Source organism: Onychostruthus taczanowskii, unplaced genomic scaffold, assembly GCF_017590055.1.
Source record: "Onychostruthus taczanowskii isolate IOZ18803 unplaced genomic scaffold, ASM1759005v1 scaffold60, whole genome shotgun sequence".
NCBI classification, from domain to species: Eukaryota; Metazoa; Chordata; class Aves; order Passeriformes; family Passeridae; genus Onychostruthus; species Onychostruthus taczanowskii.
The window spans coordinates 1,936,093-1,961,004 of NW_024503680.1; the positions used below are offsets into that span (position 1 = coordinate 1,936,093).

The 24,912-nt window shown below is 42.4% G+C and overlaps 1 protein-coding gene across 1 annotated transcript in view; it reads left to right on the top strand.

The window, feature by feature from the left end:
* PTPRT (protein tyrosine phosphatase receptor type T) overlaps positions 1 to 24,912 on the top strand; it is a 443,055-nt gene that overhangs the window by 407,261 nt on the left and 10,882 nt on the right. Inside the window, exons 20-27 of the mRNA XM_041419248.1 lie at positions 3,375 to 3,462; positions 11,245 to 11,321; positions 12,262 to 12,298; positions 13,515 to 13,612; positions 15,307 to 15,423; positions 16,707 to 16,861; positions 20,090 to 20,225; positions 21,397 to 21,546. Coding sequence (XP_041275182.1) covers positions 3,375 to 3,462; positions 11,245 to 11,321; positions 12,262 to 12,298; positions 13,515 to 13,612; positions 15,307 to 15,423; positions 16,707 to 16,861; positions 20,090 to 20,225; positions 21,397 to 21,546 — 858 coding nt within the window. The remainder of the gene's footprint in view (positions 1 to 3,374; positions 3,463 to 11,244; positions 11,322 to 12,261; positions 12,299 to 13,514; positions 13,613 to 15,306; positions 15,424 to 16,706; positions 16,862 to 20,089; positions 20,226 to 21,396; positions 21,547 to 24,912) is intronic.

A 24,912-nucleotide genomic window follows, 5' to 3' on the forward strand; every position in this document is an offset into this window, starting at 1 on the left:
TTAAATGGGTGTGAACAGTGGGAGGATCTGTCAGCACTCCCTGTCCGTGTTATTTTGGGGCTGCCTGCTGCACCTGAGGGCAAAGTGGGACTTTGGGCCTTTTTGGTGCTGCTTCTGTTCAGTGGTGAAACAAGAGGAACAGAGGAGGAAATCTGTCAGCAGCGCTGGTGTAGATGGCACTGTTTGGGGTTGGGAATAGCCATAAGCATTTAAACGGGACACATTTAAATGTCACCAGCTCCTTTTCCAGAACATATCAGCTCTGATTTGTTGGGAGCTGTGGGACCAGTCCCACAGACTTATTGCAAGCACCAATTACTGGCTAAGGAGATAATAGGCTTAATTATCCAGACTCATTTTCCGTTATGATTTAGGATGTCACTAATGCACATTCTCCTGCTGCATTACTGAGACTGTTTAGTTATTTTAGTTTTTGTGGCTCCTTTCCTCAAACATCTTAGTGCTGAGAGCCTTCAGATTGTGGAATTCACCCCTGGACTTTAACCCTTTGATTTCTGCCTACACATTTGCATGTGGCCAGAAGAATAGATCTGACGGTCCGGGCTATGATGGGACACTGCAAAATGAATGGATAAGATACTTTTTTTTCAGATTATGTTTTTTAGCCCAGGTAATTTTTAATTCTGGTTCCCAGCAGATTTGTGGAAAGAGTTTTTCCAACACTGTTGAGAAGAGAATGGCTTCAGGGGGAGGACCAGGGCTCTGTGGCACACTTTGGGATGAACAGGAAGGCTTTGAATTGATGTTGTTGCCTTTGGCAGCAAAACTGCAGCATTAAGGTGGATCAGTGAAAATGAAGGATTAGATTTTTTTGTATTTAAATTAAAAGCAAACAGCAAACTAACTAAATGCATCCATCCAAAATTCAAATTGGCTTGCAGTGAGCCTCAGTTTAATGGGAACACTTCAGTTATGGCTGGGCTGTGGTGTTTAGGAAGCTTGATTGAGATGAAGCTGACTTTGAGAGATATATCCTTGTAATTTCAGCTAAAATTTAGATCAATTTAGTTTAAAAAGCTTCACTGTAACCTAAATTCCACTAGTGGGAAGAAATTTCAATATAGATTTCACAAAACTTCTCTAAGAGAAGTTTAGGGAGTTTTAGAAGTAGAAAAAGCCTAAAAATCAAGTATAGAAGTATAGTTTTTTTTTTTGAACACTTAGAGTCTTCTGTTACCAACTCAAAGAAAGAAGGGGGAGAATTTCCTGGTAAAAATGGATTAAATACCAGTGCCTGAGTGATCTGTCCTGATTTAACATTGCTGATAATGCAGATAGAAACAGGACTCTTTTCACAAGTATAGAGATACTTATTGTACCATAAAAACCTAAGGAACAAAGCATTAGCCATGCTCCTCATTTTCTGGATGCAAGCCAGTTATAATCCACATTCTTTTCTTTCTTTTCAATGTAGTTCCAATTCTTAATGTTACATTTTTTGGGATCTCATGGGCAAATTATTTGGGTTGTACATGGAGTTCCTCAGTTTGTTCATCTGATGTTTATAAAAGTGGGGATGTATGGGGTGTCCCTGCAAAGGTGGTTTGTGTTCACCACCAACCAGAGCTGTGCTCCCTCCCTTCAGAGCTGGTCAGTTCTCTGGAAAGCAGGGATTTCTGTGGTATTGAAAGAAATGAAAAATCCTGGATACTTAAATCTTTGGAGGCTCTATCAGCAAACATAAAAACATCAATTTCAGTGGAGAATTGCATGTTCAAATCAAATGAAAGGATACGGTTTGTTGAAAAGGGATTTATTGGACCTGAATATATTTTCTTTGGCCAAGATAGCTTCTCCCATGTGGAAGTCATGAGAAAGGATTTTCTTTTATTTCTTTTTCTTTTCAGATAGCTCTTATTAGGCACCTAATGACAGTTGCCATTCTCTGGTCAATCTGCTGTAATTCAATATTAGTGGAAAAATAAGGCACCTTTTTCTCGCTCTTTGAAGATGAAAATGAGCCTTCTTCACCTCTTTTCTTTCACTCAGAGGGGTTTTTTTGTTGCATGTGGGTTTCTTGGTAGGGTGTTTTTCCTCAGAAGATGAGCTGCTCTTTGGAAACAACAGTCTGCAAAGGAAATATATGTGTGATCAAAGCCCTCACCAATTACAGAGTTATTACTCTTTCTCCTGGGCTTTTGAATAGGAACTCAGCGTCCCTGTCTTTGTCGGCAGCGCTCGTGGCAGTGCTGCAGTGCCTGACATTTTCTGTCCTGGAACCCTTTGCGGGAAATTCACAGCAATCTGCTCTGCCAGGGGTTTGCTCACATTAAGTTTAATTGTAACGCCAGTGTTGTAGATCCTAATTGTGTCTCTCTGCTATTGCACTCAGGCACATAATAGACCTGGGTGGCTTCTGAAGATGAACATAAATTCATTTTGTAGCACAGCTGTGTCAAACTACCCGCTGCTGGCTGAGGCAGATGTGATTCTACAACGACTGTGGTTTAAACCCTCTGTAATTCCCCAGGGACAGAAGTAATAAAACTTCCAATGATGATTTTAGTGATGTAGAATCCTGTTAGGGGTACATCTGGGAGGAGGCAGAACTGGGGAGGCAGTTCAGGAGGGGCTGCTCTCTTCACCCATGTTTTTTCCAAGAAAGGCAGGACCATCCTCCAACTGCTGCTTTCCGGGCTCTGCCTTGAAAATCCCTCCTGGACATGTCTCTAGGATAAAGTGGCTCATGTGAATAGTTGTAGGGCTGAGCTGCTGGGAGGGTGGCACTGTGTGCTGCCAGCTCCTTTCTCTCTTCCTTCCTCATCTGAAAGAGCAGATTTTAGGAAAATGGCTGTTTATTCTCATGCTTCATGAGCATGCTTTACATTGTTTTTCCTCTCTTTTTTATACATGATCTAAAACCCTGAGCTGCTTTATCTTTCCCCAGAGAAATCCAGTGAATGGCTTGTATTGCATCACCCATTATTAACACAGAAATAGATGAAACCACTCTATTTTCAGCTTAAATATGAAAGGCTGAGCACTGGGTTTCAACCACTGGGTTTTATTAGAGGTGTAGTCAAGTGAAATCTCCCCAAGTCCCATTCTACAGGGGAAATTAGGTTAACCTGTGATTGTGCAGCCAGAAACAAATTCCCCTGATCATTTCAGATGCGAAGTAGCAGGAGGAAAACGAGTCTTGGCTGGCAGAAGGCAAGAGATGCAAATGGTCTGCACAAGCTCTGCTTTTCCCATTAGTGGAGGTGCCCTGTCCTCACCAACACTGTTTCCTTGGTCAGCTACTGAATTATGCAGCTCCTTTATTTTTGCCCTGCTCTTCTTCTTTAGGCCTCTTCCCCACCTGAAGGCATTGGCCAGATGTTTTAAACCCTCCTTTATTGTTTATTTTGCAGGCACTTCCCGAGGGGCAGACGGCGTCCTGGGATACAGCCAAGGAAGATGAGAACCGCAACAAGAACAGATATGGAAACATAATCTCCTGTAGGTGTAAATTCACATTAAACTGAGCATCCTGTGGCACCTGTGTGCTGTGGGGAAGGGTGTGTTTGAGAAGCTCACCAGGAGCTGGCGAGCAGTACTGTGTTCAGTCCATTTGTTACAGTCTTTATTCCTGGGATTTATCTTATTTCATGTTTTTTTTGATCCTTATTTTTCATAACATCATTGCCTGATGTTACACATTTTCTACTTGCCTTGCTTTCTGCTTTAGGTTTGTGGCTCAAGGGCTAAATCCTTTTGTCACTTTTTATGTGATGATGTCCATTTTCGGTCTATTTTTACTACAAACCCAGAGCTTCCAGTGCCACAAAAGAGAGCACTAAGGAGCTGCAGATAGATCAGATTTTTAGCTGTTGCTCAGAGGCCAGCTCTCTTTCCTTGTGGTCAGCAGCCAGTGGAGCAGTCACTGCTCGTCCCTAGAGGGCTGGTTTGAAGGCTGGGACAAGCTTAACTTCTGCCTCAACATCATAATAAGGCAACTGAAAATGCACTAAAACTTCTTGGCTTACTTCTTTCCGTGATCAGTTCCTGTTGATGCTACAGGAATATCAATATGTAGCAGAACTGCAGGGCAGGGAAGAGTCCATAAAACCATTTAGGTCAGCTTTATTCTTCAAAGCAAGACTAAATTCACCTTCCTCATTTTTGTCAGATATTTGTGAAGCCTCTTCCAAAGTTGCTCTCCAAAGCTGAGCTTTCCACAAGCTCTGCAGGCAGTTCACCAGTGTTTCATTATTCCTGATAATGACTGGGGAGAGGAGGTATCAGAATTAATTCTTTTCAAGGGCTGCTGAGCTGAATCAAGTTGGAGAAGCCAGGCTTGAAACCATCAGAACAAGAAATCAGAATATAAATGAATGTGCCATAGATTTTCATGACTGGAAAAATCTATAGAATGGTCTAAGAGCAAAATTAAGTCACGCTGAGTGATATATTTCATACTACATTTTTTCTTGGGTTAAAAATGTATTTCTTGTATAACAAATAGATTTTACTAAAAAAACAAGTTAAAACTACAAAAACAAAACAAAACAAACAAAAAAAACAAAAACAAAAACAAAAAACAAAAAAAAAACCCAAAAAACCACCAAAACAACAACAACTAACCCAAAAACCCAACTTCTTCATAAAGAAACCTCACCTCACACAACACTACTCCTCTCTTTGAGCCTTGAGATAAGTGATTCATGTGCCATTTTTGGGGAATGATGTAGGACATCTCAATTCAGGGGCCCATGGTAAAGATGAAGGAATCTGGAAATAAAGATTGAAATTTGTGAGCCCTGATGTGATCCCAGTTCTACTGCTGGCTTGGTGTGGTTGTGAGCAGGTCACCAAGTTCACCAGTGTTCTTTATCCATGTGGAAAATGGAAGTGACAGTTCTGGAATATTACAATTAGCATGGAAGTTGTCTCCCTTAATTTCAGCTCCACCTCACCACGAGCTTTCTGTGTCCCAGTGGCAAAGAGAGATGTCCAGACAGAGGCTCTATTCACCTGTCTATACAATCAACTCCAATTAAATGAGTCTAAGACAGATGAATTATCCAGCTGTAGACGCTGGATTGAAAGTGGAAGTGCTGTGGTATGATATGAGGAAGGAAATGTAAAGGCTTTGTTTCTCTGTATGATTTTGAGGAGGCAGTTGGTATAATTCAAAAGAGGAGGTGAAAAGAGGCAAAACTGTGCAAAAGCTTCCATCTCATTTATGTTGAAGGTGGCCATGAAGAAAACCTTGAACTCCAAGTGAAGTGTGAGAAGTTCAAGAAGCAAAATCAAGGAAGATAAATGGGATGTTATCTAAAGAGAAGGTGTTCACAAAGACAAATTGTTGTCTAACGAAGAGTGACGCGAGCCTTTTAGCTCTAAATATAAATACAGCAGCCGTGCAGATAGGAGGTGATGAACTTGAATAAGGGAATGCAAAATGTAATCAGAGCTAAAGAACAAGAGTCTGCATGGTGTAGAGTGTCAGAAAAGAAGCTCAAGTTTGAGGACTGTTGGGAAAGGTTTGGGAATTGGGCTGAGAGGGTGGAGTGGCCTTTCTTCTCTTCAAATATTTATCAGAACAAAGAGTTTGAGAAGGAGACAAGGGCTCTTTTAAAAGACAGCAAGGAGAATTTAGAAATATTGAGAAGGCTTGGAAGAGAGAAGAAAAGAAGGCTGCCTAAGGAAGGAGTATATCATTCATCTGATATGTTGTAAAACCATTGCAAAGTTATCAGTTGAGCCTGGAGCTGAGCCTGGTGGGCGAGTTGGGCAAGCTCTCTGAGTAAAGCCAGGGGCAGGAGCCAGAGCAGAGGATGGAGAGCAGAGCTGAGAATAGCAGGGCAGTGGTTCCTTCCAGGCAGGTCATGGAAACAAATTGTGCTCGGTTGGTACAAACTGAGCAGAGGAGGTGGAGCACAGTAATACCCTGAGCTGTTTTGTTGTACTTCAGTTGTAGTGGCTGGTGAAGCCCAGAGCAGGCACTGGTTGCCCCTACCAGTTTATTTGGTAAAAGGCTGCACATGGCAATCAACATTATATATTTAACCATTTCATCCCACCAGAACAACAAATCCCCTGCCTTTTGGGGCGTGAATTGGAAAGTCAGGTTTTGATCTGACTTCTGCAGCGGCTTCAGAGACTGGTGTTAAAATGTGGGTTTGTAAGCTCCTGCAATGAGTAGCATTGCTCAGTGAATCACAGCAGATTAGATCTTGTCTTTACAGCCTCATGGGTAACAGCACAGTTACAGGACTGTTTTACTGGCTCACTGCTCTCCCAGAGCTGCATTAACATCGTGCCTCTCTCTGAAAACCTGGATCACACTGCCAGCCCCAACACCTGCTCTTCATTTGCAAACCAAAGCTGCAGACCAGCCTGAGAGCTGATCTGTTCATGCAGAGGAGGGGCAGGAGAACTCAAAGAGCTCTCCCAGCTTTCCATCATTCCCTCCCATCTGTAACAGTTTTTGGAGCAAGGGAAGGAAAAGCTGAGCAGTGGATATGGGGTCTGCATGCCCACAGAAATCCACTGTGGATGGTGGGAAGTTGCAGACAGACTTACCATGCTGAAGGAAACTGTCCTGCTTGAACCTTTTATTATATGAACAGAGCCCATGAACTTTGCTCCTGCACTTTTATGAAAGCTGTAAAAAAAAAGGCAGTTGTGGAGATGCCAGGATTTTCTTTAGGGGACAAGCGTAGGCAGTGTACCCATTTATGTGCTGAAGCAAAATGATTTAATTCTGCTTTAGGGCCCAGATATTGAGACCTTCAAAGAGCATCAGAAAGTGATTGTTGGGCAAGGGATGTTGAGCTGAATCTATTACAAGAGAAGACAAAATGTCCAGAAGCTATATGGGACCTTTGTTCTATTTGATTTCTCTCCACCTTGCCCAGATTTAGAGACATTACATTATGGGAGAATAAAAATTCTCAGATGAGAGCTGAGGATGAGAAGAGATAGGATGGTGTATTGCTTCAGCTGATGGAGAGAACTTTCTGTGCCTTTCATTTTTCCCTGCATTTGAAGTCTCATGATGGTCCACTAAAAACTTCGGAGCTGGTGACAAAAAAGACAGTGGAGAAATTTGCTTTATTTCCTTCATGCTCTGAGTGCCATATGCTTTGGGTTGGAAAACTGTGAATTAATCAGAGAATTTTGGAGTGAAAGAGATGAAGAAGCTTTCAGCTGGCACACAGGTGGAGAGCACTTCTTGCCCACCGACAGAGATAAGGCATGAAATAAAAAACCTACATAGAATTCCAGACTGGTTTGGGTTGGAAGGGACCTTAGTGCCATCCAGTCCCACTCCTGCATTGGCAGGAACACCTTCCACTGTCCCAGGTTGCTCCAAGCCCCATCCAGCCTGGCCTTGGACACTTCCAGGCACAGCTTGTGCCAGTGCCTGACATCAGTATTGGATTTAGAACAGAAATCTTTAATTTCCAAGCATTTTTATTCCATTATTTTTTCTGTAGTGCCTAAACTCTTGCACATCTTTGTGATATCCATGGAATTTATGTGATATCCATGGAATTTGATGCTGACAGGGTGGGGTTTATCCCACCTGGATGTTACCCAGCTCTCATGGCACACTCCAGGGTCAGTGGGGACAGAAAGGGGAGCACAGAGTGAGGATAAATCACCGTTTTGTCCCAGAACTGAATCTGCAGAGCTGCCTGTGTTTCTCCTTTCCTGTGTGGGGAACCCTGACAGGCAGTTTAGACGAGCTGTGTAATGTTTCAATGGCGAAAGTTGTGTGAGATTAATCCAGTGCTGGTGTCAAAATGAGACGTGGAGAAATTGCAATGATACTTCAAATGATCACTAATGGGAATTTTGACAGCAGTTTAAAACGGTAACAATTTTGTGCTAAAATGGGAGCACAGAGCTTTTCAGTGAAATTCTTGTCATTTTTGAAGTCTGTTTTAAGACCAATTTTCAGTCAAACTACTCTTCCTATAAATTTAGAGTTCTGCTAACTAGCAGAAGGAGTGGAGTAAGCAGGGAGAAATAAAACCATTTACACATTTGGTTTTTTCTATTTTGTTGTGGTCCTGAATGCAACTTTTTTTTTTTTTTTTGCTTACCCTTCATTCTTAATGTTTCTTAGAATCCATTTTCAACACACAGGGATATGATCTCTGATAAATTTAATGAAGAGTTGAACAACACTTTCATTTCAGTCTGCCAAGAATTCTGTGTCCTTGGCTAGAGGAGTCCAGAGGAAAAAGAGAAGAATCAGAAATAAGTTTTAACCATTGGGAGAAGAGATAATAAATGCATTTGCTGTTCTTTAAATAGCTCTGTGAAGTCTGTAGGCAAAAAAATCCTAAGTACAAGATCCTTACTACTAAGAGCATAAAAATTTGCCTTTTTTTTTTTTTTTTCAAATCCCAAAGTTTTTTTGCAGAAAAAAGAGATTTACAAGGGAACTTATTTTATGAACTTTTATCCTGACTGTTCTCCTAAACTTTGGAACAAGGTTAAAGAAACCATTAAGACATCATTAATATTTTGTGCGCTTCACATATACACAGTTTTTTTTTCTGCTGCACTGTTCTCACTTGTAAGAGCAATAAATCTCCCTCAGGAATTAATCTCATTTTAGTAAAATACGCAATGAAATATTTTGAATTCTGTCTTCTGAAAGCAAAGTTCAGCTTAAAGCATTTTTCATTTGGCCCTAAAATATTATTAGAACTGAATATGTCCTTTTAAAAACAAAAACAAAACAAAACAAAACAAAACAAAACAAAAAAAAAAATCTGAAAGCAAAGTTCAGCTTAAAGCATTTTTCATTTGGCCCTAAAATATTATTAGAACTGAATGTCTCCTTTTAAAAACAAAAACAAAACAAACAAAAAAAAAAAAAAAGGAAAAACAAAAAAAATTAGCATTAATCTTCAGATAAATTTCTTCATTTTATGTTTTATTTTCCCATATTTGACTTTTTTTTAAAAAAGGGGGAATAGGAAAACAAACAAACAACACTTTTTTTGCACTTACAGATTATCATTTCCTTAGCCATAATTATCCATAATTGCCTGAAATCATGGAGTTGCTCTCAGCCTGCTTCCCAGGTCTTCCCCATTCAGCTCCCTCTGGATGTATTTCATCCTGCCTGCTGTAACTTTCTGTCCTAAGAGTGGCTCAATGTGCTGAAACTTAATTTTGATGTTTGGCTCCATTAAATGAAGGGAGGCAGGTGCTTCCTCCAGGGTTCTTCAGAGCGCTCCAGCTGCAGACATTGTCTGTGTCCCTCATTAAAAAATGAACCTGAAATCCTTTTCTCCTCTTATTGGGGGCATTTTTGGTCTCATCATTTTTGGTCTCATCATTTTTGGTCTCATCATTTTTGGTTCTGTTGTTGAAATGAGTTGAGACTTCCACAGTGGTGCTCTCTTGGGAGGAGTCAGTAAATGTTCCCCTCCCAGGCGTTTGCTCCAGGGTTTGCTTTTTCTTTGCTTTTGTTCCATGTGGCTCCTAACAAGTTTAGTTTGCTGCCTGGAATTGCAAGTGTGAAATTGTCTGCGGGAGTTTCCCTGTATTTCACCCGCATGTCCGGTTTAATCAGCTCTTTGTCTGTCTGTGTGAATTGCTCCGAGTATAAATTCTTTTGTTGTCTCTCTAACCACATGATTTACTGCGACTCCTCGTGCAGCTGCCTTGAGTGCAGGTAATTGGGAACATCAGCACTCTGAGAAATATTCCCCCTTCCCTGTGTCTACAAAGGTTATATTTATTAATACAAATATAGCAGAGTTTTTGATGGATTCACCTGCAGAACCTTCTATGAATGCAGATATGGGATGTGATAAACACAGCAATGTGGTTGTGGGTTTTTTAGGTGTGTAAATCTCACCTGATGGTTGAACAGAGTAGAATCATTCCTTTACATGGCCAAATGAATATTTAATATATGTCCAAGTCTTGGTTTTCAGAACTGCCCGCACATCTGTCTTCACAATTATTATCTGATTCTACATTTAATTAAGACATGACTAAACCTCTTTTGTCTGAGGTACTGCAGAATCACACCTCATATTTTTATGTTTCATTGCTATGATTCTTTTTAATTGAATGTAAATCATGCTCAGGCCTGTGTTCTGCAAAGTGCTGCTAAACATTAATGCTGCTCTGACTGAGAGCTATGCTCCATAGAGCTGGTAGGGAGGAAATAAACTTAATGGACTCGATATTATACTTCTTTTAAAAAATCATTTAAAAATGAGCACAGCATGGCCAGCAGTGACCCCCATAACCCAGTAGCCTCTGCCAAGCAACTGGCCCTTAGAAGCAGCTCTGCAATTAACTGCATACCAGTGCTGGGATTGCCAGAGCAAATCACATCAGCAGCCTGGCTCTGGAGTATCTCCTGTGACAGAGCCCAGCACCAGCTGTTCCACAGAAAGATCAAAATATTCCCCTGGTGGAAAATCATGACATAATCTGCCCGCTGGGGTAGTTCCTTTCTGCGTCTGAACTGTGGAGCATGCTGGGAGATGAAAAGATTGATCTCTGCTATTTTATTGCCTTATCTAAAGTAACTTTGAATCTCCTCAAAAAGATGAACATTTCTGATTTTGTTGGTTTTTTCCAGCACTGCCTCAATGCTATTTTGCTGCTGTGGGTTGCATAAAGGAATGTTGCTCTGATTTAATTTGTATTTCCTTCCAGGTTCTGGGTTTTTCCATTTCTTATTTGCAGGGTTTCACTGCTATTTTACCCCCCTTAATCTTTTATATCTCTGTCATGATCTATTTAATTATGTCCTGGTCTTGTCAGTTTTAGCTCTTGCTTCAGTTTCCATAGATCAGATGAAGCCAAGGGACTTTGGAGCTTCCAAGCAGGAAAATGGTTTTTCCCATGGAGATACACCTTGCAAAGGTCTGTCCCAAACCTCCCAAACCAGGTGACATTTGTGACCTGTCTCAAATCTCCATAAGGATTATAATGACAGCAATGAATTTAATGAATACAGAGCATGACTAACTTAAGGATCTAAACATCACATCTTTGACACAAAACAAAGGGCTTTTAGCAACAGGAATACATGTGATGCTATTCCATTTTTGATTACTGTAATAATTCAATTATTCAAGTACCTTGGTGGGATTCTTGAGGCCAGGAGTTGCCCTTTGTGTGTCCCTTTCAGCTCAGGGCATTCCATAATTCCACAATGCCATCCTTGCAGGAGCCAAGAGATACAGCAGGCCACTTAGAAACTCCTCTTTATCGTTACTGTCACTTTTTTTCCTTTCCTTCCTTCAGATGATCACTCAAGAGTGAGACTGCAGCTGCTGGATGGGGACCCTCACTCTGACTACATCAACGCCAATTACATCGACGTAAGCTCCTGGACATCCCCCCTGTGACAAACCCACCTGTGACAAGCCTGCTCATGAATTTGGTGCCTCTGACACAGGGACAGGCTGTGGATCTGATATGAGTGACAGTGAACATTGTACAAACGTCGTGTTGTGACAGGGAGAAGGTTCTCAGTCTCCAGTTTATTTTGTCTGACCAATCTGGGCAGATGGAGATTTCCTGTGTTTGACAGATCCAGCAGCATAAGTGGGACGTGGGCTAGATGATGGATGCCCAAATCAATATCAGCCCCTCACAATAGCATTAGTTGATATCAGAGACTTGCCAACTACTCACAAAGTTGTGGTGCAGAAGGCATGTATGTAAACAGATTGACTTTTTTTAAAGTGTTCTAAAATGACATTGGAAAAGCAGCCTCTGTCTCACACACAGTGATCCAATCTACGTGCATTTATTGAATGCAGCTCTTAAGTCACAGCAACAGGAAATGTTTGGAATAGTTTCTTGAAAGGATGAAAGATGCCCTCAGAATTTTCACAGAGACAAATTCATACCTTTCTTCTTTTCAAACAAGAAGATGCAGTGTTTTGCCTATCTGTTTCCAGTGTTACCCTCAGGTAACACAGGATTTGTCTTTCTTTGTGGAAATAGTTTAAAAGTGCCCCATTCCTGTCTTATGGAAATAGTTTAAAAGTGCCCCATTCCTGTCTTATCTTTGGCATGAAGAGATTGTGTTATTCAGCCTGAGGGAGATGCCCTCACTTAAAGTCTCTCAGGACAGTCCAGTTGCCCATTCATTCATTCATTCATTCATTCCATAACCAGTTGATTACAATACATTACATAATTATACACTGTCCAGAGGGGCAGCAGTTGGCACCTGGAAAGTATCAAATCCCTGGTGGGCTTTGTCTGAGCTGTGATTTCACAGACACTCATCTATTTTCTTTTTTTTTCCAGGGGTACCATCGGCCTCGCCATTACATTGCAACTCAAGGCAAGTTCACTCTTGTATGTCTAAATATTTGTAAAACCACTGCTGGTTTACACTGTTGTAGGAGCTTTTTATGGGGTGACATCATCTCTTTTGGGAAACATCTGAAAATTTGTTATATGGGTATCACTGAAGGGGTACTGGGGACAGACAAAGGTGATACAGAGACTCCATCATCAGAAGGCATGAAAAGGCACTTTATTATTAGAATTTCACAGTTCTTATAGAAACAATGGTGGACCTAAGACCTGATTGGCCTTAAGGAATCTTCCCTCACCTATTGGTCAAGATGGGACAGCTCCTACTTGTAAACATCTTTGACAAACAGGGATTGCCTGCCAGGTGCAGAGATTGAGATAGTAACTATTTTAATTCTTTCCCTGAGCTTTCTCACAGCTTCCCAGGAAAATCCTGGGAGAGCTGTGTCTCTCTCTGCTCAGAGTATATCTGATATGAATCTTCCAAGATCTTTAAAATACTTAAAACCTCAGCTGCAGGAATAGAAAATGCCACAGACTCAGAGGTGGCAGCACAGCCTAGAATGTTTCATTTGTGCATGAAGTGTGAGAGGACAACTACAGGGGACTTTGTGGGTCTTGGGTTTACCCTGCTTGAGGAGGGCAGTGTGGATAATCTGTGACTGATGAGCCTTTGAGGGGAGCTAGTAAGAAATGCATTTGAACACCACCTTCTGTAAGTCACTTGGAGAGTTTCCTGTAAGAAAGGAAATAAGGTCAGGGAGAGGCTCTACACTGACAAACCTCTTGTGGGCACTGGCTGGTTGGTTATTGGAACCTGACATTTTTTTAGGGGAAGCTTCAGGAAAGAGCTAATTTCTGCATGTTTCCTTCCTCCTTCATAATTAATCAGTGTTGAACTGTGAAATGGTGTGCTGCATCAGGTGTGAATTACAGCACAGCCTTAATATAAGTTCAGTGTGGGGTACATCCTTGTCCCATCACTCATACAGAGTTTCCTACTGGAGCCATCACTTCTGTTGCCACCATGCTGGAACCTTAAATACCTGCTGGGAGGAAGGGTCTGACCTTCCAGAGAGCTCCAGGCTGTTGGTGTCTGTAACCCTGAACGGCAGAGGGATGCTCTGAGAGACAGCAGGATCCTGTGGGAACAGGACAATGGCTGGAGAACAGCTGGAAGGGGTTATTGGCATTCCATGCACTATCTTGAGATGTCTTTTTTGTCTTCTCTCCTGCCCCAGGGCCGATGCAAGAGACAGTGAAGGATTTCTGGAGAATGATTTGGCAAGAAAACTCTGCAAGTGTTGTCATGGTCACCAACCTGGTGGAAGTGGGCAGGGTAAGGTGCCACTCCCAACGTGTAAAGTCAGACCAGGGCTGGGTTTAACACAGAGCTGCTGCTCAGGAGAGCTCAGCAGCAAAATGCTTTTTGTTTCTTGCAGGAAGGGAATTAATTCAGCCACACTGACTTATTATATAAAATGCTGGATTTTGTAATACTTAGCTTCTTCCCTTCTAGACTAATAGGGATGGTGTTCCTGCTGTAAGTCTGGGCTTTGGCAGAGTTATACACATTTATGCTAGCTCAGAAGCTGTCTCCTTCCACAGTACAGAAATCAAAATATACTTCTGTTATTCCTTATCTGATGATTTGAATACTCCTCTAAAAATCCAGAGGAGTGGGGACACGTGACTGGTGCTCCAACTACCAAAAGACCTCTTTGCATGAGAGTCCAGAGCCTGGAGTTCCTGAGGTCACTGTTCCTAGGGGTTGAGGTTTTTGTGGATCCTGGGACCACCCAGCAGTGCTGGCCTCCTAAACAGCAAGCAATTCCCTCTCCTGGACTGACCTGGACCAGACATCCCTGTGTCAGCACAAGGCAATTCCCAATGGGACCAAACATGGATGAATCAAAAGGTGTAGGCTGGACCTCAGGAAATGAGAAGGCAGAATGTCTGGAGTGGCTTTTCCCAGAATGGTTTTTGTGTTAGAGATGTTCTCAGCCAGAAACCAGAGTTCTTAAAAAATTTTGTCCTGATGTTTGTCACTTTCCATTGCTTTGGTATTAAGAAAAATTTAAATTGTCGTTTACTCAGAGCCATTAGTAATTCAGCTGCTTTGTGTTTGATTTCCCTTAGATCTCATGGGTGAATGCCAGCTGCTTCTGTTCATTTATTACTGTTTATTCTATTTTACCTTCTACTGACACTTCAGTTCCAAATAAGTGCCTCTGTGTAAAAGACAAAAAAATCCAAACAACAAAAAACCCACAACAAACCTACATTAATCATATTTAATATTTATAAAACCCCTTTCAATTGTGACTGGAACTGGAACATGAAGCCTGCTTTGCTGCAGCTAATTGCTTCAGCTTTAGGTATTGTTCCACTCTTCATGCTAGAGCATTTAATAACCTGATAGTCTTCGTTAGCCTAAATATCCCTTCTGGAGCTTCACAGCCTTGCTTTTATTTCTTTTGGTGATTTTGCACATGGCTCCTAGAACTGGCTAAGCTGGCATATGCTTACCTGCTCAGGAGATTTCTCTCTTGAGCCTTAGCTGAAGCCTGTCACAGCTGGTAAAATGCAAATTTTGTGTCCACATCTGATAAAGAAAGCTCAGAGTCAAACAAATTTAGTGTCTCAACATGTATCCCACAATCCCCATGAACTGAAATTCTTTGGCTAAACAGAGAGAGTTGAGAATTACAGGAGCAGTAGCAAAGATTTTTTTTCTCAAAAGGGATGGTGGTGGTGACTGTCAGGTGTTCTGTAGAAGATTTTTTTTTTTAAAATCTAAATGCATCCTTTGCATTTGTATGGACAACAAAGGGAACTTTAGAAAAGTCATGCCTGTGGTTTCTATGGATGGTAAAGGAATTTTGATCTAATTTATACAGTTAATTTTGGCAACTCTGCACATCAGAAGAAAGCCCAATTTTCATTGGCTTCAGCTTGAAAGTGGAGGAAAATGTAGGTCAGCTCTGACTCAACCTGAACTAGTTCCTCTCAATATTTTCCTTTTGCCCCCAGGTGAAGTGTGTTCGATACTGGCCAGATGACACAGAAGTCTATGGAGACATTAAAGTCACATTAATTGAGACAGAGCCATTGGCAGAGTATGTCATACGTACCTTCACTGTGCAAAAGGTAAGGAGGTCTTCAGGCAGATGAGACTGTGACACACTTCATTTGTGTTCAGAAACTCTGGGAAACACATCCAGAATGCTCTTGGAGATGGGAGCTGTGCTATTTGGACAGGCTTCACTTCAGCAAACTAAATTTTTGACAGGGATTCCATTTTTGGACAAATGATTTTACAGGAACATCTTGATGTAGCCACGAAAGTAGAATCCACAGTGCATAAAGTTTAACTGCATCCAAAAGGCAGCAGATAGCTGATGGTATGCCAGGAATAATAACTGCCTTGTTTCACAGTGGCAAATGGCAGAGGAAAAAAGGTACCTCTCAAACTGGATGCCAGATAGGGTCCCTTTTCATCAGAAATGAGACTATAATAAGAACAAGAGTATAAAAACTATCCCCAAACCAGCAGGATTTGGAAGATTTTTTTACTTGTAATTAGAAATTGGAAGTCTAAGTGTCAGAGTATTCCAGGTCTGTCCAAATTACTTTCCAAACACTCAGTAAGTGGTTTTACAGCTTTTCCAAAATTCCTACTCAATGAACTTCAGCCACACTGGGAATATTGTTTCAGTTTTCTGATACATCAGTTCCATATTTCATTAAATCATTGAAAAACTTGGTGAGAAATGCTAATGCCAAAATCTGACAGGCTAGAGGAGCTGCTGCTGGATTCCACACACATTTTGTGTACAATAAAACACAGCTGACCCAGGGTTCTGGGTTACTCTTTGCAGGGCTGATAAAGGTGTGATTTTCACATGCCAACAACTTGCTCTCCCCAGAAAAGATGGTACTGGCTACCAATTCCTGCCCTTTTCACTGCCAGCAGCATCTCAAACTGAGGATTTTTGGCAGGAGGTAGCAAAAAATCTGCTGTTTCCTGGGGCATGCCCACTCTTGGCATGTTCATTCCCCAGGCTCTTGCTTCAATGGGTCAAAGAGGATTTAAGAATGAATTTTTGGTGGTTTATGGCTGTGGGTAAACACAGCCATGGAGTGCTAGGGCTGAGGACACTGTGATGGGGTGGGTATGAGATCTGAGACCACAGGTTGGAGCTGGAAGCCTGCACCCACATTCCCAGCCCTCAGGTGAGTGTTACCCACTTCACTGGGAACTGGAATTTGGCTGAAAATATTTTTAGAGTGAACAGCAGCTTGAGACACGTTTGCACGCATAGTGAGAGCTCAGTGCTTGTCATCCCTCTGCATGAGGGAAGGCAGCAGAGAGCAGAATATGCTGATTGGAGTCTGATGGAAGAGAAATAGAGGCTGTGTTGTCTCCTCAGAAAGGCTACCATGAGATCCGAGAGATTCGGCAGTTCCACTTCACCAGCTGGCCGGACCACGGAGTGCCCTGCTACGCCACGGGGCTCCTGGGCTTCGTCCGCCAGGTGAAGTTCCTCAACCCCCCCGAGGCAGGACCCATCGTGGTGCACTGCAGGTAGGCCAGCTCTCCACCTGAGCCTCTCTTCCAGCAGCTTTTCCCTCTTTTCTTCTCGCCTGGCAATACCCAGCAGCTGTTTCAGGGTATCATTTGTGGGCCTTGCTGAAGCACGGATAAATGACTCTTCAACTAATTAAAGTTGAATAATAAAAGAGGGTTTATTTATTACAGCTCTGGACACATGCAGAGTAATTTCCAAAGGCATGTGCAAGGAGTCACAGGCTCCTGCTCTCTATTTTTCCAAATAAAAAGTATTTGGAAAATATTTTCCAAATGTCACTGTTTATAAGAAATGGTGCAGAGCTATCAGAAGGTTAGGTGGCACAAGCATGTATCTTTACTCTGAACCACTTCTTTTATACACTGATCAATACAGGTGGACCTGATTGGTCATTTAATCAATGCATTTCACCTGATTGGCTAATTAACAAGATGCCCATTTATAAACAATCTTATGAGAATAACAAGAAAACAGATATTAGGAAAACAACACCTGCAGGTTGTTTTTAATAATTGGCTATCATTCTTTATCTCCAGCTCACTAAAATCTCCCAGGCCAGTTCTGGGAAAACTTATCTACTTTTCTTGCTCTCTGACCAGGTTGTCACATCCACAGTTTTATATATTCAGATGGTTTCCAGGATGCCTAATACATAATCATTAACTGTCTGGCTTTGTATTATAATTAGCTGAATGTCCATTAGGGCTGCGCAATTGTCCTCTTTAATTGGGATGATGGGCTCTGAAATGGGTCAGTGGGTTCTTTGAAGAGGAAGTAAGGCCTCTTCCTCATGTAAACTCTTCACCTGTTTCAAGCTGGCAGGGCTTCTTGACTTGCTGGTCACAGTCCAAACCTCCTCTCACTCTCAGAAGCCAGTGGTATTTATGGCTCCTGCACTCTTAAAATACTTCATGTATCACTTGTCATTCCTAACCTTGTTTCAGTTATCCCCACCTGGTATAAATTAATTTCCTTGTTAAACTCTAATCACAATGTATGATCTTTGCTAACTGCATTTCTGACTTAACCCCTTGATTCATTTCAGCTCTTAATTAAAATATATTGTTTTCACTATCTTAGTTGCATTAGTAGCTCAGCCCCTTGACTCCTTGCCAGGAAACAAATGTTTTTCTTTCCTAAAGTGGCAGATCTGGAACCAAGCTGGCATGAGTTGGAGATGCCATGATGGGAGTCAGAGAGGGCCTTTCACTTGTAGAAGACCCCACAGTGATCTGTGCTCTGTTGGATGCTCATAGCAGAGCTGGGGAAGTGGTGAATATCTGGGAGAGCCACTCCAGCCCTTAAACCTCATATGGCAGATTAGACAATGCCAGCACAAAGACAGGGAATTTTAAAGCTTCGCTTCTCTGTACCCCCATGTGCTGCAGCTCAGCTTTGTGCCAGCATTAAAGGCCTCACCTGGTCTGGTGGAAAATGTCTCTGCCCACAGCAGGGGAGTTGGAACTCCCAACCACCTTTAAGCTCCATTCCAACACAGACCATTCTATGATTTTATGTTTTTATGGTCTAAAATATATGTCTGGCTGAGTTTGGCTGACAGCCCTTGGGCATCTTGGCTTCCTGAAAGCCCAGGAGTTGGGTGAGAATCTCAGATTAAAAACTTCCAGCTAGCAAAATTCCAGTGACTTCCAGCTGGCAAATAAAAGGAGTTAAATTACTTCACATGCAAGGAAAGGCATTGCTGCAAAACCAGAGTTTGGGTTTGTAGAAGCAGCTGTGTCTGCAGGGCTCAGGGCATGTGAGAGCTAAAGAATATGTAGCTTGAGCACAAGGCTAGAGAGCAGAGCTGGCTGTCCCAAAATCTCACCCCTAATCCAGCCACAAGGAATTGTTTCTAGTTCCCACTCTATGTCTTGAGAAAGAGAGAGAAAATACATCCCACAACTACTAAGCAGTTTTGGATTGGGTGGCTGTTTTGTTTTGTTGTTTGTTTTTGTTTTGTTTTGTTTTTCTTAAGCTGCAGTGAGTCAGCTTTATAATTAAGTAAAGCTAAGCCTGAGGAGTTGGCAGAAGAGGTTTCATTTACAGCTGGGGGCCTGAGTTTGCTGCTTTAGTTCCATGGTATGGGGCTGGCCCTGGAAGGTGTCTGAACCTGACTCGTTGTCACCAAGAAAGCAAGGAGAGATTTTTCATCCTTCCCATTTTAATGAATAAATGCCATTTCCTCTACTTTATTTATCTGCTTTTGAATTTTAATGACTTGCTTTAAGTGGTAATTACCAAATTCTCCCCCACTGATGCCTGGCTGGATAATATCACTGTTCGATATTTATGAAGTGCCAGGATCCTCTAAATATAGAACTGTTAAAACTATTTGTTAAAATTCTGAAAAGCTGAGAGATAAAGGGAGAGGAAATGCCACTTATTCATTAAAATTCTGCAAATGAAAAATCTCTTCTCACTATGCAGCAGCTGATTAATCTGGTCCATTAATTTATGGTCATTCATATCTCCTTGCTTTCGGCTCTGGTGGAGTTTTCAGTGCAGCTGAAGTTTCCCTGGTCTGAGCAGAGTTCTGCTTCCTTCAGAGTAATGTGAAGAGACATTCTCCTCTCTCCATCCTTCACACCTAAGCAGCTTGGATGATTTTCCAGAGGGGAAGGAGGACACGATGACCACACAGTTTTGCAGGAGATGGCCCAATTCTCACAAGCAGTGGGGAGCTCTGAACTGAAGGGTTCAAGTAGCCTCGAGCTCCTTTCTCTGTGACTTACAATCCATAACTTCAAATCACCCTCCTCAGGATCCAAACTCCTCTGGATTCCAAAGGGAAAAGAAGTGTTTGAGGTGGAGGACTGAGCTCCTTTCGTCATGCCCACTGGAGTAAATGCATGCATATGCCTTCTACAGAGTCCTAGGGAAGAAAATGTTTGGAATTGTGTCTGTTTGCAACCCAGAGGCTGCTCTCCTCTCTGTGATGAGAAGTGTGCAGGTGACCTGACCTGTAAAATTATAATGAATATTTTTGCAATATTTCGTTGGTATTCAATAACAGAAAGCTTTTGTTTCTGCTTCCCTTTCAAGAATACTATTTCCCCTCATTCTCTTAAATCCTACAACAGAAAAATGAATCCAGCAGGGAGCGGGAGCAGCTCCCAGGCGGAGACAGTGGTGCGTGTGCTGCTGTTATTCTCTCCTCCACAGAGCCCTGTCTCTCCACAGCCCCTTGGTCACACAGATCCTCCTGTTCTTTTCTCTTCCAGCGCTGGGGCCGGGAGGACAGGGTGCTTCATTGCCATTGACATCATGCTGGACATGGCAGAGAACGAGGGCGTGGTGGATATATTCAACTGCGTGCGAGAGCTGCGCTCCCAAAGGGTCAATTTGGTGCAGACAGAGGTGGGTGCCAGCAGCTCTCCCTGCATGAGGTGCTGCTTTCCTGTCAGCTTCTCTGCCCAGCAATTTATGAAGTCAACACTGGCTTGCTCTGTGCCTTGATTATGCAGAACTTTTGGTGGCTAAACATGCCCGGATTTGCACCGAATCAATTCACCGGCAGCTACTCAGGGCCTGCAAGACAGGAGGGCAAACCTTGAAGTTTGGGTCTGTGCATTGCTGATTAATTTTATGCTCATAGTAGGAAAAAAGAGCTCCTGAAGCCTCTCATGACTCATTCATAGGAGCACTGCAGGCTCCAGTAGTACCTAGTGTATATCAATTACAAGCCAAGCAAACAAAACGTCTCTGATTCAAGCTCTGGGTGCTGATTAAGCAAGGTGCTCCATCACACAGTGTCTGGCAGCTGCACAGACTCCTGTGGAACTGTTATCCTGTTGCACTGGTTTTATGTGTGTCCCTTAACCCCTTCCCTTCCTGAGGGACAGGACAACAACCTGGAACAGAGAGAGTTAACTTTGGTTAACTTTGTTGGACTTCCCATATTTGTTTTAGGGAAAGAGTTTTACCCAAAATACCCGGAAGCCAGGGTTCTGAAGAAACCTGTTAGTTCTGTACAGTCGGGCCAGAGAAGGCTAAATGGTATATTAGGAAAAGTTTCTTCATTTAAAGGGTTGTCCAGCCCTAGCACAGCTACCCAGGGCAGTGGCGGAGTCACCATCCCTGCAAGGATCTAACAGACATGCAGATGTGGTAGCTGGGGACATGTTCAGTGGTGAATTTGGCAGTGCTGGGCTGGACTAAGTGATCTTAGAGGTCTTTTCCAGCCTACACAATTCTGTGATTCTCTGGTGTTATTGGAGGTGACCATTGACTTGTGGACAGAGAGGTTTTATACCCTGATCTCCTCCTCAGCCCACCCTCATTTTGTCCCAACATTCCTGAGAGTGCCAATTCCCCATTTTCCTTGTAAATCTGAAATGAACATGTGAGACCTCACATTCAACGATGGATGAAATATGCTCACAAAGCTGTCACACAGCACACTGTGTAATTTGTCTCCACGTGAAACAGAGCCAAATATGCATATTGGGCACGACTTAAGAAAAAATGAAGAGTGATATTTCATGATCTGTATTAAAACTGTGATTTTAATATCTCCTCCCCTGTGCAGGAGCAGTACGTGTTTGTCCATGATGCCATTTTGGAGGCATGTCTCTGTGGCAACACAGCCATTCCAGTCTGTGAGTTCAGATCCATATATTACAACATCAGCAGACTGGATCCACAGACCAATTCCAGCCAGATAAAAGATGAGTTTCAGGTAATTTTGTATGTCGCAGTCACTGCAGGTGGTGTATTGAAGGTGTTTAATCAATTTCTGTGTGTTTCTTTGTGATTTCCAGCAGAGCAGACAAGGGGGACACTGAGCCATGGTCTGATTTCAGTTGATTTTTGTTGTTGTACTACTGGGTCAGGCAGAGATTTGGTTTTGAGCATGGACTATTCAGCCTTCAGCAAGGAAAAAATTGTGCCCATCACTCCAGTAGAGAAAGGGTACTAATTTTCACATGTAATGCTGTACTTCTTATTTTAATGAGTATTGTGTTGTTCATTTACTTCCATGATTTACACAGAAACATTTATGCCTCAAGGTGCCTTATTATCCATTCTTGTGGCTCATACGGTGCTTCCAAGTTTTGTCAATCAACCTGTTGACAACCTTCCACACAGGAGAGGGAGCTCAGTGAGCATTATTTTGGCTATTGCTAATTTTCCAATAAATGTGAATGAATCCCTCAGTTCACTACAGATGTTTTGCCAGGTACATGGTGATGAGACCCAAAATGATGGACAGCAAAACTCACAAGTGCTCCATTAGTGCTCTTTGCCCCGGGCAAGCAACAAAATATGAGGCCCTCCTTTGTTTCCTGTCCCTGCTGCTTATCCCACCCTGGTAAATGGGCTTGGGACACTCCAGCCATGGGCCCTGTGCAGTTGTTCCTCTCACAAAGCAGAGAATCCACACAGAATTCTGATCACTGAACTACGTTTTCAATTCTTATTCCCCATGAATCTATAATTCTTTACTGTAAGGCTGAAGAGACACTGGCACAGGGTGCCCAGAGAAGCTGGGGCTGCCCCTGGATCCCTGGCAGTGCCCAAGGCCAGGGTGAACAGGGCTGGGAGCAACCTGGGACAGTGGAATGTGCCCCTGTCCAGGGCAGGGGTGGAATGGATGGGCTTTAAAATCTCTTCCAAACCAAAACATTCTGTGGATCTGTAATTTTGAGTGAACATCAATGTAGGAAAAAAACAAGACTGTGGGAAATTTGGAGCAAGGTGAGTTTGATAGAAAGAGACATCTACTATTTGTTGAGGCTACTCACAGTCAGAGTAAAAAGGTGGAGATTGCTTTAATTACTTTTCCTCCCCCAGGAAAGTGTCTTTTGCATCAGGAGGATGTCTTTTGGGATCCCCAGCCTGAGCCAGAGACCTCTTTTCCTCCCTCTCTATGTAAAGGGAGAACGTGTGTCTTTTATCTGAAGCCTTACAGGGAATCATCAGGGTTGGTATAGTGAGATAAAGAATGTGGATCCCAACTGATGGCAGCTCAATTAAAAAAAGATCTGGTTCTATCAAGTGATAGCAGGTCTGTAAAAGTGTTTCTGGTTTGACATGAAGGAGCCAAAGCCGAACTTCACCAAATGCTGTTTAAAAAAACACTAGTAAAAAAACATCCACCGCTTGCTGGGTGTATTTTTCATGATATGAGACAGGATTTGTCACCTCTGTGCTTGTTCCTTTGAGCTGCCAGGGGCTGGCAGCTCCTGTGGGAAGGAACTGCTCCACTGTGCTTTGCATAAGAGGTTCGGTGTCTGTCTTGTTGTAGAATCTATTTTTACAGGATTTTGGCTCAGAGCGTTCCTCAGCCCTGATTGTCTGGATTTAATGCAAAAGCTAGTATCTCTGCTGCAATCTTTGGGAACCAGTTGATATAACTATAGATCTGTGCTTGCAGTTTGTGGTATTTAGGTCCCACTAGCCCTGAGGTAAAGCTGGATGTATTTCTCGTGCTCTACATGTTGTCTGGACATACAAAAGCTCACTCTGGAGAGTTTTTGTAATCTGAGTCAGTACAGGAACAAGGGAGAGAGAGGAGCAGCATAAAATAGACAGGAGTAAATCACTAGCAAGTCACCTGCCTGATTATCTGCAGTCAGAGATCTGAGATTTCATGTTGTTTCCTCAGCCAGACTCCCTGCCTTCCATCTCCAGACAGTGTAGAACCTGAATAATTTAGAGCAACTATATTATTTCAAGTTTTATACTCTGACACATTCTTTCATCTTGGATTGTTCGACCTTCCTCTTTTCTTCATTCATAACCTCTCTGTGGCAGAAGTCTAGCTCTTCCTAAGTTTTTGTTGTTGTTGTTGGTTTTTTTTGGCCCCTAAATATTTTTTATTCTTCTGGCTGCAGAGAGTTCATTGTTGGACTCCATGGGCTTTGCTCAGGAAGGGGAGATGCAAAAGTGGAAATACAATGACATCAGACAGCCATTGATCTACCACCACTTAAGCACTGGTGCTAAGATGCATTCACTTTGATTTCTGAGTTTTGACCCTTGCTGACCAACCTGGACTGGTTTGTCAGGAGGTCTCCACAATGGGGAACACAAAAGTAAAACAGATTCAAAGAAACACAGTCTCTTGAGCTGTGCAAAAGGCAGATAACAGTCACAGACTGGCAGCAAGGCTCCAGAGATTAGGTATAACTATGTAAGTGAAGCATCCTCTGTGTCACTTCAAAAGGAAAGCAGCAATTTAAATAATGCATAAAACAAATAGATTTTTCTGTTAAAACAAACCCCTCAAAATGACATTTTATCTTAGGTTTTTATAAGATAAGTCAGTAGTTTGAGGAATCACCAGATGCTCTGAACAGTCTGACCTGCTGGGTGGTGAGTACTCAGGGTACACCTGCACAGGACCCACCTGAAGAGGGGGAAGGCAGGAATGTTGTCTAGCTGCTCTGTGGGTTTAGAGCTGGAAATGTTTGGGAGGTGTATAGTGCTTTCAATTTTTGCTGGAGCTAACAATGTTTGGAAGAGTTCCTCAGGACAATCTGCAAAACACAACATGTTACAACAGCAACAAGCTCCTTAGCGCTCCTTCCTTTTTATATCTGGGATGCCAAATGTTCTGAAACTGAGTAACTCAGAGTCCCGAGGCAGGTGCAAAGGAGAGCCCTTCATTGCAAAAACCAGGCCTTTTTAAGCAGATACCCCATAATCAGTTACATCCCATTTAAGCACAAAAATTGTAATTCAACCAACCACCATAAACCACAATGTGAGCACGTGATGGTTCTGTAACTTGTTTTTCTACCTCTAAGTCAGCTGAGTCTCTTTCCCATAGCCCTTTTCTGTTTAGCTGAAGTAGCAGGTCTGAGACACGATTTTACAAGGCTAACAAGGCCCTTATTTTGTGAGTTTTTACCTATATGCAACAGCCAAACCTCTGCTACTTTGAGTCCCTTTAAAACAAACATGTTGTGCATAGGCAGCACTGACAGAAGCAGAGCACACAGCCTCAAGCTGCACCAAGGGAAATATAGGCTCGATATTGGGAAAAAGTTTTTCATGGAAAAAGTGATAAAGTTCTGGAATGGCTGCCCGGGGAGGGGGT